Source organism: Harpegnathos saltator, unplaced genomic scaffold (genome assembly GCF_003227715.2).
Source record: "Harpegnathos saltator strain DR-91 unplaced genomic scaffold, Hsal_v8.6 scaffold522, whole genome shotgun sequence".
NCBI lineage: Eukaryota > Metazoa > Arthropoda > Insecta > Hymenoptera > Formicidae > Harpegnathos > Harpegnathos saltator.
Window position 1 is genome coordinate 10,466 of NW_020230341.1, and position 14,833 is coordinate 25,298.

At 45.0% G+C, this 14,833-nt stretch overlaps 2 protein-coding genes across 6 annotated transcripts in view; one reads left to right on the forward strand and one right to left on the reverse strand.

Annotated features, from left to right (window-relative positions):
• The first annotated feature begins 1,284 nt into the window (after window positions 1-1,284).
• Window positions 1,285-2,234, forward strand: RpI12 (RNA polymerase I subunit RpI12). The gene is made up of 3 exons (XM_011152955.3): window positions 1,285-1,555; window positions 1,703-1,919; window positions 2,044-2,234. Exons 1-3 carry the CDS (start codon window positions 1,423-1,425, stop codon window positions 2,066-2,068), a joined length of 375 nt encoding a protein of 124 aa, XP_011151257.1. The 5' UTR covers window positions 1,285-1,422; the 3' UTR covers window positions 2,069-2,234.
• A 121-nt stretch (window positions 2,235-2,355) lies between these two features.
• LOC105190272 (dipeptidyl peptidase 4 omega) overlaps window positions 2,356-14,833 on the reverse strand; it is a 296,820-nt gene continuing 284,342 nt past the window's right edge. For all 5 annotated transcript variants that reach the window (XM_025303008.1, XM_025303010.1, XM_025303011.1 and 2 more), the window contains 4 exons: window positions 11,386-11,580; window positions 6,687-6,847; window positions 5,799-6,010; window positions 2,356-5,626 (listed from right to left, as the gene is read on the reverse strand). In XM_025303008.1, the coding sequence (XP_025158793.1) occupies window positions 5,528-5,626; window positions 5,799-6,010; window positions 6,687-6,847; window positions 11,386-11,580 (667 nt within the window). In that variant the 3' untranslated portion in view covers window positions 2,356-5,527. The remainder of the gene's footprint in view (window positions 5,627-5,798; window positions 6,011-6,686; window positions 6,848-11,385; window positions 11,581-14,833) is intronic.

Here is a 14,833-nt window from a genome sequence, read left to right on the forward strand (position 1 = left end):
TATTTTTTTATTGTATATATGTGTACATAAGTTTTTTTACAAGTAAAACTTATAACTATAATAAAACTCTGCAACGCTTTTCTACTGTACAAAAGAAATGATATATTAGGACAGTAGCGCCAACTGAGAAACCTAACATAACATAACTAAAACTCATTTAATACATATATGATAGCATTTTTATTATAATAAAATGTTCTTGTAAATTCTCTTTATACATATACGGCATAATGTTTTATTTAAGTTTATATAGTATTATAATAAATAAATTATAAACCTTCATTATAGAATATATTATAATAAAAATGTTGTCATATATGTATTAAACAAGTTTTAGTTCGATATAGTTTTTGATGCAGCCGCGCCAAAATTTTATGAACAATTAAACCTACGCGTAAGTTGCAAGTGCGTTTTGCATCGCGCGCTGCGCGCACAATTGTTGAAACCTACGCGTAAGTTAAAAGTGCATAAGCTGCACGCACGGTTATTAAAACTTACGCGTAATTGGGCACGCACGTGCGATACAAAACGTATTTGCAACTTAAGGCCATCACACGTAGAAAAAACTTAACCGTAACCGTAAGGTTGTAAGAAAACTGACCAATCACAGTCGATCCATTCTCTTGCGACATTATAATAATCGACTGTGATTGGTCAGTTTTCTTACAACCTTATGGTTACGGTTAAAATTTTTCTACGTGTGATGGCCTTGATGGCCCTTACGTGTGGATTTCTCACTTCAACTTGTTGCACCAGTTCAGCAGTGCAGACAAAACGAACAGGCCTATTGTCTGGCATAGAGATAGTAACTATCTCTTGCAGCACGGACATAAACTGCCTGAAAGTGGATGTAGCATGAACTTCCACCATATGCAGATTTTACCACCGAGACCTGAAAGTGGATGTACTATCGTAGTTCCCCTCTCAAAATGGATGCAGATGGCGTCCTTTCCCCGTGCGGAAAGTCGGTGTCGCAGAAAATGTCGTATTGACCGCTCTCAGGTTACTCTCTGGTAGTACTGAATGCTCCCAATAACAATTCTAGTAACATCGAATAAAAACTATCGTCTAGGGAACAATCAAGATAACTAAAGGCTCGTCTACAATAGCTGTAAGAGTAAGGCTGTAAGGCTGTAACGTAAGCTGTCAGCGAATGAAAATATTTCATTTCGTGTCTTGCAACCTTACAGCCTTACTCTTACAGCTAATGTAGACTAGCCTTAACATCATACGATAATCGATTTTGTAAGACAAAAATAATCGATGTCAAAATAATCGATATCGCCTATTCATATTTCGATCAAGTGTCGCATAAATACACAACATTAACCTCGCTACTTGTGCATCCCTCGCGCAAGAGACACTATCGAATTTAACTTAATCGTCATAAATTAATTAATTACATTGATAAACACGCATTAAATGGCTGGTAAAGACGACAGTTCTTTTGTTACCAAACCGGGTTTTTGTCCTGATTGCGGCTCGATTCTACCCTTACTTGGCGATAAAGGAGGAGTTACGTGTTATGCATGCAAAAAGGAATGGAGTTCCGAAGGTATGTTTATAAATTAAAAGAAACAATAAAATGAAAGATATTACAAAGGTAATCAGAATACTTTATCTTGTAATTCTTTACCTTGCGAAGTTGAGTAAACATTAAAGATGTATTCCATAAGGATGTAAAATCATTTTTATTTTCTAGTTTTTGGTGATATGATAATGACGCTTACACTTCATTTTAACTCTAAACATACTTATAAATCCGCAAAAGATGCAGATAGCAACAAAGATGATGCAGAGGGACCAGTCGTAGAGCGACGATGTCCTCAATGTCAAAACGATAAAATGTCATATGCTACTTTACAATTGAGATCTGCTGATGAAGGACAAACAGTATTTTACACATGCACCAAGTGCAAGTATGTCTATTTTTATAGCACTGTCCTTATTGAAATAGAAGAATTTATATGTTATTTATGTATTAGATTTTTCTATATTGCTTAAAGTATGACTAATAAGTGGTATCTCCTCTTTTATTTGCAGATACAAGGAAACGGAAAATTCTTGATGCAATCTTGCACTGTATATACAATTTCGTGCCAAATATTTTATTGTATAATGGATATGTTCCTTTTTATCAGATTCCTCCAATGACATGTGCATAGCTTATCTGTTTCAATATGCATTGATTTATTTATTTTTGCAAAAATAATTAAAAACCACAAATTCTTGTGATTCAAATCATGTTGTTGAATGTGATATCCTGATTGCTCCTACAATTTTGTTATTAAATGTTTACAGTCCATGCATACAAGAGCCTGCGTTATCCTAATCTGTGAGATATAAACACCACCCTTAATAAAACATAGAGCTTTATTTATAATACACTCAACAAATAGTGGTGAAGAGAGTACATCTGTTGTAATTTTATAATTCTACTAGGTCGTCATTACTGTACTTTTCCTTCTAACAATGCTTCATTAACCTTAGTTAAGTGTTTAATTAAGTCATTCTGTATTTACAATGCGCGCGTGTCGGGATAAAGGTTAACAATTATTTTAATAAATTCATCTTGATCCACTCTCGAAATTGTTACAGTGGTCCTTGTGTTAAAAAACTTCAATAGTTAGAGAGTTTGTCGATAGTCTCTTACTTATCCTATGTGCATTTACACATTGGCACTAATATTTGCCCGTAATCTAACAATAATAAGAAGTAGATATGCTATCTCATGTTAAGAAAAAGGATATCAATGAGAATTAATCGCTAAACTTCATACGTACACACGAAAATACTTAAACTACCAATACAGATACAGTACGAATATAAAATACAAATACGATATCAAGTGATATTGCATAATTGCACTTTTCTTAACACTCTGGTATACCCACATCACAAGTATTATAAAATAGGGAAATGGAATGCTTAAAATATCTAAAAAGACGCATTTCTCCACACACTTGGAACACGTGAATGCTCGGTCATTCAAAAAGCGAAAACATGGAGAACCAATATAGACACTTGTTTCCTTATAAAATCTATCTATCCTTAAAGAAACTTGGAATCGATTTTGCCTTGAATTTCAGGGATATTCGTTTCATTATGAGACATTTGAAAGCATAGAAAATTAAAGAGTTTGTCTAGCTGGAAACAATTGTGCTAACAGAGTCTTCGTCCCGCGCGGTTACATCGATTCTAAAAATCTTCAAGGATAAAGTTTCATTAATATGTATATGCATGTGTGTGCCACGGCGTTTGGAATATTTTATATATTTAAAATAATGGGGATTAATACCTTTATAACAATGATGTTATCAAACGATGGTCTTATTTTTTCGAATATTATATATCTGACAGCATATAGTATATGTTTTATAAAAAAACATTACGCGCCTTTTATATTATATATAGTTCGTGTTATTAATAACTTCTTTTATTTTATTACACGTTCTTTATGTCTTTGTACATGTTATTTTTATAGTGAAACATCTCTCAAAATGTGCAACGGTTTGTTTGGATAACAAAAATAATATGATGTCGCCTAACTATAAATCGTTTACAAAACATTGCTTTTACGTACACCATTACCGATTCTGAGAGTAGAAATCGGTTGCTGCTTTTACACTGCCTTTTTTACGTTACCTTCAAAATTACAAATATCACAACAGTCGATCGTACAAGACGGTGCTGTGAACATGTACAACTTTTTAAGGACACTAAATATGTTCCAAAAATCAACTCGCTCAGAAAAAAACTCCACTTCCTTTTGTGTGCAGACAATTTGGACTTTTACGTGTTATTAATTGATTACATTATTGGCGGATGCTGTAGATTTCAATCGATTGTATTTGTACAATATCCTTAGTTCATCAAAGCTTTTTTATTAGTACAACGGGATTATTTGTTAATAATAATTGTTAATATTATATATTAGATTAATCGAATATATCAACACTTGCTCTTTATTATACGTAAGAATTTCATATTTTTTACCGAGTATTCCAGAGCCTTAAGATAACATATATGAGTTCAGGAAATTCATTCTGTAGCGTTAAAATCAGGCTTACTTAGCATATTCATTGCGAATATTTTAAATTCAATATCGAAAATTAAACATTTGTGCTGTAAATGCTGGATAAATACGAATTTCAAATGCGAATAGGAATAAATTTTTTTATATTTCGCGTTCAGTAGGCCGTGATAATTGTTATATTTCGGAACGTTCGGAACGTGAAAATCTTATTGTCGGACAGTATACGCACAATACTATGCAGCGTATACTTCAGTTTTCTACATTTTCTCGTCAACAAGATACTCAGTGATCGATGATAAATTATTCGTGGACAGAGCATTTCGTGTTCTATAAAATACCGACAATATTATGCAACCTTATTCTTTATTAAAAACATTTTAAGATAAATCCCCAAGTTTTTTGCAACATTTGGCAATTAAAATATTTCGCTGCAACTTCTAAATTACAATACGTCAATGCTACCAGTATTTGGAAGAAATGCTTCTTTTTCCAATCCAATTTTTCCAATTTATCTCGAGTATGTGTAAGGTTGTAAATGTTCAGTCTATACGTTGTACAAAAAATACCAAAAAACCTAACGTCTGGAAATCCAATGACTGAACTCATATATGTGAACATTCTGATGTATCCAAGAAGCTGCGCTGATAACAAACAACTGAACAAATCCATATGTATAAATATGAGGACGTGTTATCTCAGATGGCTAAACACATTCAAACAACTTATTTCAAGACAATTGGAAAAGTTTGCAAAATTTATAGATATACATACAGCACCACGATCCTTTCAGATATCTCTACTGAATCTCACGCAGTTCAGAGCACCGACCTCGTCGGGGAACTTTGTTTCCAGTTACACAATATCACCCCGACATAAAATTAAGATCTGCAAAGATTTCATCAACGATGAAAGAGAGGCGCCGCCTCGTACTTTCATTTTGATGACACAAACTTAACGCTGTGTCAAATTCGACAGTCGGTCGTCTATTTGACCATCGGCAGAGAACAAGCGGTTTGCGTGCCGACGCGAAATTCGAGTATGTACGTAATTCGAGACAGTATGCACGGGACAAAAAGTAGCCCGCGCGAGCAAATGTGAACTGCCACGAGATACCGAAATACTCTTCTAGTACTTTTGTGGAATCTCGACAGAGAGGCAACGTGACCCCGCCATCGTTAGGCCTTTAATGCACCGTTTGATCGGGTTACCTTAGAAAATGTATCAAAGATGTTTATTTCCTTTTTCTCACACAGACCTGCCCTGCGCGGTTCCATGATGAGCGGTGGAGCGAGTTCGCTCTACCTCCTTTTCGCGTTTACCCGCTACGTTTCTCCAGTCAGTTCCATCCGCGATCTCCTATCGCTATGTACACTAAACGCTCATATTACATATCGTACATAAACTATGTACACGTGATAGAGTATTTACAAGTGTGTAAATGAGGCAGGTGGTATACAGCATCTAGATTGTCATCACTATTCCATGCTCCGATCATGACGACGTCTGGAAGCACTCGTCCAGAAAGTTCTCCAGCGAGTGATACAGGTGCGTTCGTGACTTGTCAATGCCGTGATCCTCGTCCGTATAAGTCTGCGAAGCAATTTGTATTGTAATCTCATTTACTCTATTCCCCCCCCTCTCTCTCTCTCTCTTTCTTTCTCTCTCTCTCTCTCTCTCTCTCTCTCTCTCTCTCTCTCTCTGTTCTGTCGCCCCAACAAAAGAAATTCCAAGGCGACAAAATGAAAAATTATCGGCAATGTACCTGTTGTCTGAAGAGGATGTCCTTCTGCTCGAGGACCTTGGCGAGCATGAGCGATTGCTGATAGTGCACGTTGTCGTCCATGGTTCCGTGGATCAAGTAGTACATCTTGTTTTTAATGTTCTCGACCTTGTTGAGCAACTGACCCTGCTCGTAGCCCTGCAGGTTATCGGTGGTGGTCGGCAAGCCCATGAATCGCTCCGTATAAATCGAATCTGCGAACGAAATAATTGTCGCGCCTGCGTTAACGGGAGCGTAGTAGAGGAACGATGTCCTCCTGGGCAAGGAGCAGCCGGCTACGTCCTACGTCGCGCCATTGTGCCGCGTGAGAAACATTTTATGCGGAAACTGCACGAGTGTCACACGCTCCGCATAAGTCTTTTTAATACCGTCCTGTAAATCACGCGTATTTTCCTCGCGCGCTTTAATGAAAGTAATGCTGACATGAATTTAAAGTGGCTGAAGAAATCACGTTAAAGCTGAGGCAGCGCGCGTGTCCTTCCAGCGCGCGCAGCCGTGCCTCTTCTTCATTAAAACTCCGACACGCGGAGAATTCTCAGAGACGAATCGTGTCAAAAGGCCAAATGAGCTTAACGTACGTCTCGTCATAAGCAAGTCGCCACCTACGAAAATAAACTCTTCCCCGACGACCGTTTGTTTGCAGCAAAAGAAAAAAAAAGAAAACACGAAACAGAGAGAGAATAAATGAGTCAATTAAATGTTACTTTGCGTCGACGGATTTGATCGATCAGTTGTCATCGGAGAATCTTTGTCTCTTTCTCTTTTGTAAAATAATTTTAAATGAATTATCCGCCGGGACGCCAGTAGCGATAATCCCTAAATAATTCCGGCCCATTTCCCTTAATAGGTTCCCTTAATAAGCGCACGTACCGTAAAGAGCCCAATCCGTAACAGGCGCGACGGACATGCCGCATTTAAAGACACCGTCCAGGTCCATGGCAAGTGTCATGCCGGTCGCGTATCCACCGTAACTCCAGCCCCATATCGCTGTCCGGGTACGGTCGATGAAGGGTAATTTGTCCTGCAGATGCCTGCGAGGGGCAAGGGGAGAAAAAGTTACGTATTGTAGGTGCTAGTCGCGATAGGGGAAATCGATGATGTCGAAACATGTACGCCGCCTGAAGATTGTGCAGTACAGCTCGCGTGATGAAATATCTGGCTATGGTGGCTCTCGATATGAGCAATCACCTCGACACAAACACGCGAAACTAGACGGTAGACCCTGTGATGTTGTTAGAAGTACGTTGTTCTCAGTCATTAACCACGTCACTTGGCTAGCAAAGCAGTCGTCGAAAAACGTCATTGGACTTGATCTGCAGAATACGTTTATGCAAACGGAAAGGCTTCATTGCGCAAGGGATTTGCATAATCGACGTCTCGTCAACATTGTAAATTGCGTGACCGCGGAGGGAAAGTAAAGGCGCGGGAATGCGAAGGGGTCGCGTGTTCGCGAATAGAAACACCTGTCTGGAAAACTTTGAGACGGCATTAAACGCAGGCGGAGGGGAGGAATTTCTATAATGCATCCCTTTGTCTCCGTATGTGGAATGATCGCGCTAAGGCACTGCGAAATTGTCCCTCTTACGCCGGAGAATACCGTGGCGCTCGTAAAAAGACAATCACCCTTCTCGCTAAAACGCGCGGGCGGGATCGCGCGGGCGGGATCGCGCAGGCGACCGCTTTTGCGGATAAGAATCGACGACTACACTTTGTAATTTCTGCCCCCGGTTTTCTCTCCCGGCTTGCTTCCCCCGTTATCTCGCGTGCGCTTCATTGCGATCGTATTACGCATGCGACCGATGCGCTTCGTATTAAAGGCACATGGCACACAACAATCGCCATTCACGTGCCGCGCGTTACGCATTGCGACTCGACGCAGCGGCGTCGACTTGCCAGACTATCGAGAAGTCTCGGGCTGAACAAGCAATTGTAATCTTCATGGATTTAGTAAAACGCTGAGGAACCACTCACTTCCCCCTCCCTCCCTCCCTCCCTCCCCCTCTCCCTCTCTCTTTCTCTTCCTCCCCTTCTATCTCTTTTTCCTCGCTTTTGGTATGCGCGACGAATAGATCTAAAGTTGCTCGCGAATTCACAGTTAAGTCATTCGCTCGAGGGTGGAAAGTCTCCGAAGGAACGCGCGTACGTCTCCCGAATGTCTTCCAGATCGAATGTGCTGCGTTTCGCTTGGTGATTCCCGACAGCCGGAAGTTCCGCGCGCGCACCAGCAGTCTGCGCGGCGCGCGTCTGCCGCTGCCGTCGTAGGAAGGGCAAGGGGAGAAAAAACGGGAGAATTCGTATTTCTTCCTTCCAATCTTTTCGGGCTATTGTCTCTGGCGTCTCGCGTGTTCGATAATAATGGCCCCAGCGGGATCAGCGCGCCCACGCCGGCCCGATCTCGCCCCCGTAAAAATACTAGCTAGACTACTCCTCGCACGACGACGCGCGGCAGATTTCGCTTCCTCCCCCGCGCCGCGAAATTTATTTACCTCGTAAATCGACCGGCGGCGCGTTGAATTCTATTTCTTCCCGTAAGGGCGAGAGGCGAGTGGAGAGGAAAGGATCCGGCCGAAAGGATCGCTCTCCTATCTTTCGTTTTGTGGCTGGCCGGCGCACATGCCTCTCTCCCCCCTTTGTCCTACTCCCTCTCTCTCTCTCTCTCTCTCTCTCTCTCTCTCTCTCTCTCTCTCTCTCTCTCTCTCTCTCTCTCTCTCTCTCTCTCTCTCTCTCTCTCTCTCTCTCTCTCCCCCCCCCCCTTTCTCTCTTTCTGCATACATATATCCAATTTTTGTACTCCGGTACAAATTTAAATCTATTCGCGCATGCACGCCATCGATCCTCGAGAGCAGTCGTGCGCTGCGCTGTTAAACAACGCGTTGACAACGAAGTTTTACTTCCAGCATCCTCGAGCGTGTATCTGGGATCCGCGACGTCATTTCGAGTGGCCTCGTGCTTCGTTTATTTGCCCGGCAAACGAGACAAAGCGGAGAACGCCGCGAGTCCCACCCCCGCGATCGCTCGCTTCCTCCCTCAAAGGATCATCGCGCGCTTATGAAGGCTGCCAGCCACGCGTTTACCGAGACTTTCGGATTTCGACACCGGTTGATTATACGGCATTCATTCTGCTGCGATTAAGCGACGGTGGGAGTAAGCGGGACGAACGACGGCGACAGGCTGGTGGTTAGTCGGCTCGGTTAACCGGCTCGATGACGGAACAAAGGCTGCGACAGAAGAAACGGATATAGAATACGCGCGTGTGTGGTCTCGCAAAGGGTTGGAGGATCGCGCAGGATAAGGACGCAAGGGATCTCTCTCTCTCCGCGAGAGAGGCGATCCGAGCGGCACCGAGGGAGGAGGGATAGGGAAGAGGGAAGAGGAAGAGAGAGAGAGAGAGAGAGAGAGAGCGAGAGAGAGAGAGAGAGAGAGAGAGAGAGAGAGAGAGAGAGAGAGAGAGAGAGAAAGAGGGAGAGAAAGAGGGGGAGAGAGATAGCACGATAGAGACCGCGGGTCGAAGAGAGCCGGGCGATTCCGCAATCGTTTGGCCCGCTTCCAACTCCGCAACTCGCTTTTTACGGGCTGGACGCCATGCAATGCACCGGCAAAACACTATGGCGGTAGATAGATACGGGGAAACGCGGGGATAAAATACACCGATCGCGCGTTCTCCTCTCGCGAGCGAATATCCGTGTGCTTACAGTGTGGCGAAACGAAGCGCGTCGCGATAGAGGGTGGATTGAGAGGGAAGGACGGGGAGAGTGAGAGAGAGAGAGAGAGAGAGAGAGAGAGAGAGAGAGAGAGAGAGAGAGAGAGAGGGAGAGAGAGAGGGAGAGAGAGAGGGAGAGAGAGAGAGAGCGAGATAGAAGGAGAAACAGCACGTCGCGGCGATTCAACGTTTATTTTAAACATCGCCGCGAGTATCGTCGCCTCTGTTATCCCTGGACAGCGGACACCTCTCTCCTCGATTCGTCGTTGTTTAATTAACTGAATTCCGCCCGGTGATTTCGGCGCGGAGATTACGGCGGCACGGTCGGCATCGGCCTACGCGGTCGGTGGCGGATTTGCGGCTTCGTGCTTCCCGCGGCACGTTGTCGCTTCAAGGCTGAAATATCGTTTCGCCGGCGGGGAATGAGCGTTATTCATCATGCCCGGAAGTTTGATGTTTCGGTTTAAAGATGGACGAGCATATAAGTGGTGAACTCTCGCTCTACCAGCCCCGTTCTCCTTCCACCTCTCCATCGAGATAAATTGCTCACAGCAGCCGGTGGAAATACGAGAGAGGAGAGCCTGGCCGCCTCTTCGTCAGCAACGCGCGCGTTAACCGAGCTGCTCTCGACGCGAACGTAGCGGGAGAGGGGGGAGGGAGAACAGAGAGAGAGAGAGAGAGAGAGAGAGAGAGAGAGAGAGAGAGAGAGAGATAACGGAAGAAGAGATACAGCCGATAAATTCAGATAAAAGTACGAGCAATTTTCTTCTTGTTAACGCGGTGGGCTCTCTCTCTTTTTCTCTCCCTCCCTCCCTCCCACCTTCTCTCTCTCTCTCTCTCTCTCTCTCTCTCTCTCTCTCTCTCTCTCTCTCTCTCTCTCTCTCTCTCTCCCCCCTCCCTCCCTCCCTCCCTCCCTCCTCTCTCTCTCTCTCTCTCTCTCTCTCTCTCTCTCTCTCTCTCTCTCTCTCTCTCTCTCTCTCTCTCCCTCTCTCTCTCTCTCCCGGACTACTCGTGCCAAGAAAAGAACTTCATTAAACGCGGAGCGAAAGCCTTGCGCGCCCGTGGACGCGCCGGGGCGGGAGGGCGAGGAAGCCGGAGAGTTAGATTAGTTAACTTGGGGTTTAGCGGATTACCCGATCGCGCCGCGATAAGTCACTTTGGGCGCGGCGAGGCCCCGCCTATAATTAGGTTTGTCCTAAGCGAAACTTTGCTAGCCGCTCGCTTTCAGGGGACGACGCCGTTGGCCGCGACGCTCGCTGGGCCTCGAGCTCGTCCGCGACGATTCGCGCCCGCGTCCTTCGCCCGCTACATGTCGTCGTCGTCGTCGTCGTCGGTAGTTTATTCCGCCGGCTAGACACTAAACGTCTCTAAGAGGCGATCTCGGCTCAACCGTGCCGCGTCTACCACGAGCGTGAGTAAACGTGTGCACGCCCTGATCCTTAGGACGACGGGAATATGTTCGTGCTTAAGTTCGCGTCTTGGTCGGGAAGCTCGCGAGATTCACGGGGAATTCGCGGCGAGACAGTTCGGAAAGAAGAGCGTCGGTCGTTACGAGAGAGATTTACACGAGAGGCGATTTCGGACGAGTTACATTAAATTTGAGATATTTCAGATGTTCGAGGTAGCTCTCTCTCTCTTTCTCTCTCTCTCTCTCTCTCTCTCTCTCGCCAGACCTGGAAATTATGTCTATGTTGCTAGCTCAATAGCGATCGATCCTTTTCCCTTGCTCGTTTTCTTCTCTCTCTTCTAGTCGGTCTACACAAGTGAGTAAGTCTTGGGGAGCAATTTCCCAAAATGGAAATGGTTTCTATACGGAATCATCCCGCAGCAGCGGAAAGAGAGGAAATGGAGAGGGGAGATCACACTCACCTGGTGACGTTGATTTGATCGATGATCTCGACGGTGCCGAGACGGCGGTATCCGGCGAACAGCATGTCGTTACCCATCAAGCCGGAGCCACGGCCGTCGATGACGGCGTGCACGACACTTTTGTTCGTCACGAGACACGTGCCCCAGTCGACGTTGAATTTCTCAGTCACCAGGTTCGAGTCCGGCCCGCCATACCTGAAAGACAGGAAAATCGCACGGCGCGCATCAGTCGGTGAATTATACATATCGCGTTGCGTATCGCGTTTGTCGTCGCAGCCTTTTTCCGCCACGTTCATTCCACGTCTGTTCGCAATTTCGCACGTACACAGTGTATTCGTATTCACGTTACACGTCGTGAGCTTGATTCTTTTACACCGATCCCAAGTGAAATAGACGAAAGGTACCGGCGAACGTGCTATATCTATAGCGGCAGAAGTGATGTGATCTAAATTTCTCACTTGAGCAGGGAGAGAGAGAGAGAGAGAGAGACGCGGAATTCAAATGAACCCTCCGCAGCACTCGTGCCCGGCCTGAATCGGCCTCTCGCCCGGTAAAAAAAATGCTAATGTCACCACTGCAGCGGACTTAGCGGAAGTATCCGGCACCTTCCGACTGTTTAGCGGGCAATTCTCCCGGCTCTCGCGCTCATTACCGTTCTCCAACGATCGTTTGCGGGAAATCTTGGTGACACTTGAGGGATTCCTTCGCGAAAGGCCTCGGCAGAGAGCGGCAGAGGCAAGAGGGGGGCGCAAGGAGGTCAAACGGTGTCAAACGGTGTCGGGAATTAGGAAATGGAGCTTCGACGACGAAGATGGCTTTTCTGATACGGCTCTCTCCAGATAAAGTCGCCGAGACCGACGCCGAGGCGGGAAATAGAGACGGATAGTAACGATCCGGCGCGGTGCCGATATATAAATGCCACGGTGTTGCCGGGAAACGACAACGACTCGACGCATTACGTTGCCGTGGCATTGCGACGATCACGACGTATCGCAACGATCAGAGAGAAAGAGAGAGAAAGAGAGAGAGAGAGAGAGAGAGAGAGAGAGAGAGAGAGAGAGAGAGAGAGAGAGAGAGAGAGAGAGCGCGTAATGAGAACTCGCCGGGCTGAGAAAATACAGGGACATCCCGAATTCGATGACGGTAAAATTAGACCGTTGATTTTGCGCGGTGCTTACTGCCAGCCGTTAATTCGTCTGTACAAACAAAAGCGGCCGTATCATCGCGAGCGTCGAGCGTCGCGATTGACGATCGGGAATTTCATCGAAAAGCCGAGAGAACAGACCGCTGCTCGAGTGTCTGTGAAAACTCCGCGCGATCCAATATAACGTTTCAAACGCAACGACAATACAATTACTCGGCTATAAAACGAGTGGTGGAAATTCAAACTTCTCTTTATTCGCCGTCGTCAAACGAGCGAGACGCGCCCGCCATGGCAACGGCGATAACTATTCCGTATGTGTGTGTGTGTGTGTGTGTGTGTGTGTATGTGTTCAGACCTCAGTCACTTTGTTCTCGTATTATTTCGCAGAAAGCGTTATATTTACAGAGAGCTTGCGTCTAACGCAAATGCGAATTGCGCAGTGTATTGACGATATTTAAATCGATAGGGGCTGATAAACCACTAATCGTCATTCAGGAAGAGGTCTTGGCAGTCTTTCCTTATCGGCGGCTCGAACAGCAAGATAAACAAATGAAGCGTCGCTCCAATGATCGCGTCGTTAATTCTCGTCTCGCCGTGAGTGCGCGCAGAGCGAAGTTTCTGCTTCGCCAACGGACATAGCGTGTAATTGTCGCCGCAAGCTCGTTGTACTTTCAAAAGTTCAAGCTCGAGAGCAAGACCGCCTACGAATTAGACGTTATTAGGATTTACGTCGAAAAGTTATATCGGCCCCGGGCGTCGCATGCATGTTCCTCCTTCTAGATGCGAAAAACACGGAAAGCTCATCCCGTTGACTTTTTAAGACAATGAATAACAGCTTCCGACGAATCAGCGACTACTTAGAAAAGAAGCTGCCGAGCACGACCGGAATGAACGAATAATTTTTACGCTCTTTCTGCATTCGTCACATTAAGGCAAGTTCAGTCATATGGAAGCTCAGAGATTCAGGAAGAAGAAGGTAAATACCAAGATACTCCAGAAGGAGAGAATTGAAAATATCGAGATACTTTACTCCATCCTCTTCTCTACTCTATAACACAAGAAAAATACATGAAAATATTAAGATGAGAGCAAATGAATTTACGCTTAGACGCGTCCAGCCTGCAGTGGGCCTTCCGTTCTCCTTAGAGCGGAATAGTTCCATTCCGCTTCGGCAATCTTTTCATTAATATACTTAGAAATATGAGCGCACGCGAGTGAGAGATCGATAATGCTCCGCTTTTATCGGGGAAGCCATTGAAATTCTCTCGCCGGTAAGACTGAATACGGAATGACTCATCGCTTCGTGGTTTTACACCTCGCCCTAATTCAGGCCACGTAAAGAAGAGCTTCGTTTTCACGTCACGGTGCAGATTGCGTTCCGCTGCTGCACGTTCGTCACCGCTCTCTCCATTACGCTTATCTCGCGAGTGCATTATGACGGAGCCGATTGATGACGCTCGCGGAGTGCGTTGTCACATTTCTTGCCGCGGCAGAAAATATGAATGCTTTTAAGTGAGCGTCGAGATACACGCGACCCGCTAAAAAGCGGGCGTAAGAACCTGGTCGGTTTCGCGGTTAGAAAACGCCCGGTCGCGCGTAAATATTCGGCTACTTAGGCGCGTACGAGGTTTGATCGAAAAGTAAGGAGAATTTTGAAATTGCGCGCGCTGTATCTTGTCCATTCAGTTGATTCTTTTTTTGTGTGTTGCTGGCACTCACTACCAGTGACGTACGTGTCAATTTTCAGGCAGCTGCGACGCTTAGTTTGTATTTGGCGAGCGAATGAGCAAGACGTACCTCAGGGTGTTCGGCGATTTTTTGTGTGGCGAAATGTCGGATCAGAGAGCATACCGTTTTGCTTATCCAACAGTTCTTGGCGAAACACAATACCGTTGTGGTGCCGCAACCACCTTATTCTCCAGACATGGCCCCCTGTGACTTTTTCCTATTTCCCAAACTCAAAAGGACACTCAAAGGACAACGTTTTTCGACAGTATTGACGAGATCAAGGGCGAAATCGCAGATCCAGCTCAAGACGATATCTAAAGAGGCGTTCCACCAGTGTTTCTCAAACTGGAAGCTACGTTGGCATCAGCGTATAATATCACAGGGGGACTACTTTGAAGGAGATGAGATAAACATTGAAGATTAAATAAATACTTTCCGAGAAAATTAAAAATTCTCGTTACTTTTTGATCAAACCTCGTACGTCCGACGTAATTTCGCCGGTGGCGAGGCGAAAGTTTGAGCTTGCGCGCGTTCGATCAAAGAGAGACGAAGAAAAAAAAGAAGAAGAAGAGAGAA

Excerpts from the sequence above, each read along its gene's own strand:
- RpI12 (XM_011152955.3), top strand. The coding sequence starts at position 1,423 with ATGGCTGGTAAAGACGACAGTTCTTTTGTTACCAAACCGGGTTTTTGT. Across the intron at positions 1,556-1,702 it reads AAAGGAATGGAGTTCCGAAG|TTTTTGGTGATATGATAATG; the intron begins GTATGTTTATAA and ends TTTATTTTCTAG. Across the intron at positions 1,920-2,043 it reads TACACATGCACCAAGTGCAA|ATACAAGGAAACGGAAAATT; the intron begins GTATGTCTATTT and ends TTTTATTTGCAG.